This window comes from Corvus brachyrhynchos, unplaced genomic scaffold (assembly GCF_000691975.1).
Source record: "Corvus brachyrhynchos isolate BGI_N302 unplaced genomic scaffold, ASM69197v1 scaffold10, whole genome shotgun sequence".
Classification (NCBI taxonomy): Eukaryota; Metazoa; Chordata; class Aves; order Passeriformes; family Corvidae; genus Corvus; species Corvus brachyrhynchos.
The window spans coordinates 2,675,956-2,678,619 of NW_008236180.1; the positions used below are offsets into that span (position 1 = coordinate 2,675,956).

The 2,664-nt window shown below is 59.7% G+C and overlaps 1 protein-coding gene across 1 annotated transcript; it reads left to right on the top strand.

The window, feature by feature from the left end:
• Positions 1-60: 60 nt before the first annotated feature.
• On the top strand, positions 61-2,210 carry ACOT8 (acyl-CoA thioesterase 8; the record flags this gene model as incomplete). Its single annotated transcript, XM_017733285.1, has 4 exons — positions 61-422; positions 673-830; positions 1,172-1,363; positions 1,462-2,210. Coding segments are annotated over 4 exons (831 nt in total), but the record flags the coding sequence as incomplete, so codon positions are not given.
• Between the last annotated feature and the right edge of the window lie 454 nt (positions 2,211-2,664).

A 2,664-nucleotide genomic window follows, 5' to 3' on the forward strand; every position in this document is an offset into this window, starting at 1 on the left:
GCAGGGGTTCGGGAGGGCCACGGCAGTGGCTGGGGGGGCTGGGGGAGTGAGCAGGAGTGAGCAGGCGCCGTCATCCCGGCCCCAGCAAAGCAGGGAGGATGTGGGCGGCACCGCCGGGCTCGGCCTCCGCAGGACAGGTCTCCTCTGTGCGTGGTGCTCCGTGGCCCAGCGGCAGAACGTCCCTTTCCTGTCCCAGGGGACCCCAAGGTGCCGGTGCTGTACGAAGTGGAGCGGACCCGTACAGGGAAGAGCTTCTCCGTTCGCTCTGTAAAGGCCATCCAGCATGGAAAGCCGATCTTCACCTGTCAGGCCTCCTTCCAGCTCTCCCAGGCAAGCCCAGTGCAGCACCAGTTCACCATGCCGGCCGTGCCGCCCCCCGAGGAGCTGCTGACACAGGAGGAGCTCATCCAGAAGTTTCTGCAGTGAGTGGGGTGTAAGGGACATGCTGGCAACACCTCTCTATGACTGGAGCATAGGCAGGTGCAGGAGAGGACTGTCTGAGGAGTTCCCAAATATGCCTAGGAGGGCAACAGAGGAGCAGAACACGACAGGAGCTGTGCTCCTCTTGTCTTTCTTTGTGTTTCTGTCTCCCTGATCTGGAGCTGCTGCCAGTAGGATGTGCTGCAACCTGCCTGCTTGGCATTAACCTCACTTCTCTATGCTGGGCTGCAGGAATCCTAACTTGGCCGAGAGATACAGGAAGCATCTCACCAAGATCCAAGCCGAAGATGTGCCGATTGACATTAAACCCGTGAACCCACCAGATATGTTCAGCTCAGAGCCACAGGAGCCGAAGCTGCTCTTCTGGGTGCGAGCACGAGGCTACATAGGTGGGTCCTGCTGGGTCCAGGTGTCTCCCAATCCAAGGGCTTAAGCACCAGCTCACACTGTGGAGCACTGTTGCGACAGAGTGGACTGGGAGGGCTGTGATTCAGGGGCTGCCTGTGCCCCAGCCTTGGCACTTCAAGGCTGTAACACAGGTATGGATGCAGAGGTGATGCCACGAGCCATGCTGGGGCATGGCATGGCAAAGGGAGTGGGTCTGGAACAATCTCAGCTGTGCTTGGCAGCTGGCTCCTGGAGAGCGGAGTCTCTGAGGCTCTGCCTTGTGCTGCGCCCCAGGCGTGTCCCACGGGCCCCCACGGGATGGGCAGTTCTGGTTGCTCTGCAGGGGAGACTGACATGAAGGTGCACTGCTGTGTGGCCGCTTACATCTCTGACTACGCCTTCCTGGGCACGGCCCTGCTCCCGCACCGGCAGTACTGCATCAAGTTCATGGTGTCCCTTGACCATTCCATGTGGTTCCACGCACCCTTCAGAGCTGACCACTGGATGCTGTACGAGTGTGAGAGCCCCTGGGCTGGTAAGTCCTTAGTGCATTTCTGGGTGACCTTCATGGCCAAGGCCAGCCCTGCCTGTCCTGGGGGCAGTGGGCTGTAGTCTTACAGTCCCTCTCTGCAGGTGGGTGCCGGGGCTTGGTGCAGGGACGGCTGTGGCGCAGGGATGGGGTCCTGGCTGTCACCTGCACACAGGAAGGTGTCATCAGGGTGGAAGAGACACCAAACCAGAGCAAGCTCTAGCTTGGAGACATGCTGAGAGAGGGATCCTGGGATCAAGACAGGACCTGAACAGGAACAGGAAGGAGACCAGGTGGGATCCAGCACTGCAGGAGTCCCGGTGACAGAAGTGTCTGTGACAGACAGTGACCAACAGAGCATCGCTGCAACCAGCTGCTAGCTGCACAGCATACAACCACACGCTGCCATCAGCTACCCTTCACCCACCTTGAAATAAAGCCATTGGGTGAAGAGCTGGACTCCGTCCCTGGAGTTTGTCCCTTTGGACCGTGACTATGCTTGCCTGAGGGCGGGCAGTGCCAGGGGCACAGTGGATCTGCTCTGCCCTCACCGCAGGCTGGGTCAGAGGAGAGGAAGGTGCTGCTTTGGTGCGCATTACTTCCTGTTCTCACTTCTGCACTGCTTGTGCCCTGGCGCCTCAGTTGCTGCTTTTCCTTGTCCTTGGGCTCCTCCCTAGGACTGGGCTTGGGCCCAGCTGGGAGCCGGGAGAAGGGGATGAGGCAGCTCCCACCTCTGTGTGGAGGCTTGAGGCCTCTCACTGATGGCGCCCTGGGGTAGTGGGGCTGAACAGACATAGCGGGCACCTTGCTCTTCTTCCTGCCAAGACTTTATTTAATAAAGTCCTTTCTATTATGTAAGTTTCATGGGAAGTTCCCTGCAAGAGCCCTGGACCCTGCCAGAAGCCTTCCCGTTCCCTTGCAAGGTGCCAGTACATCCCAGCTAAAGTCTCAGCTACTCCAGGATCCTCTGCAGAGGGGGAGCAGCTTCTGGCAGCACCAGTGTGGGTGGTGGACCCCTGTGAATCCCTGGCCTCGCAAGACAGACTAACCACAGAGAAAGTGCATTTAGGAGGCAGCTCCAAGCATGGGCTGTGCTGCCCGTGGGACTGTGGTGCTGTTCCCTTGCCCCATTCCTACCCACGGCATTGCCCTCACTGTTCCCAGCTGCCACAGGTGTGAGCCCCCCCCAGCCCCTGCCCTCCTGCCCATGTGGGCACAGGCTGCTCATTCCAGAGGCTCCTTGATCAGGCATTCTTTCAGGGAAGGCTGCGGCTGCACGGGCAGCCCAGCTTCCCACAGGTCCTGCA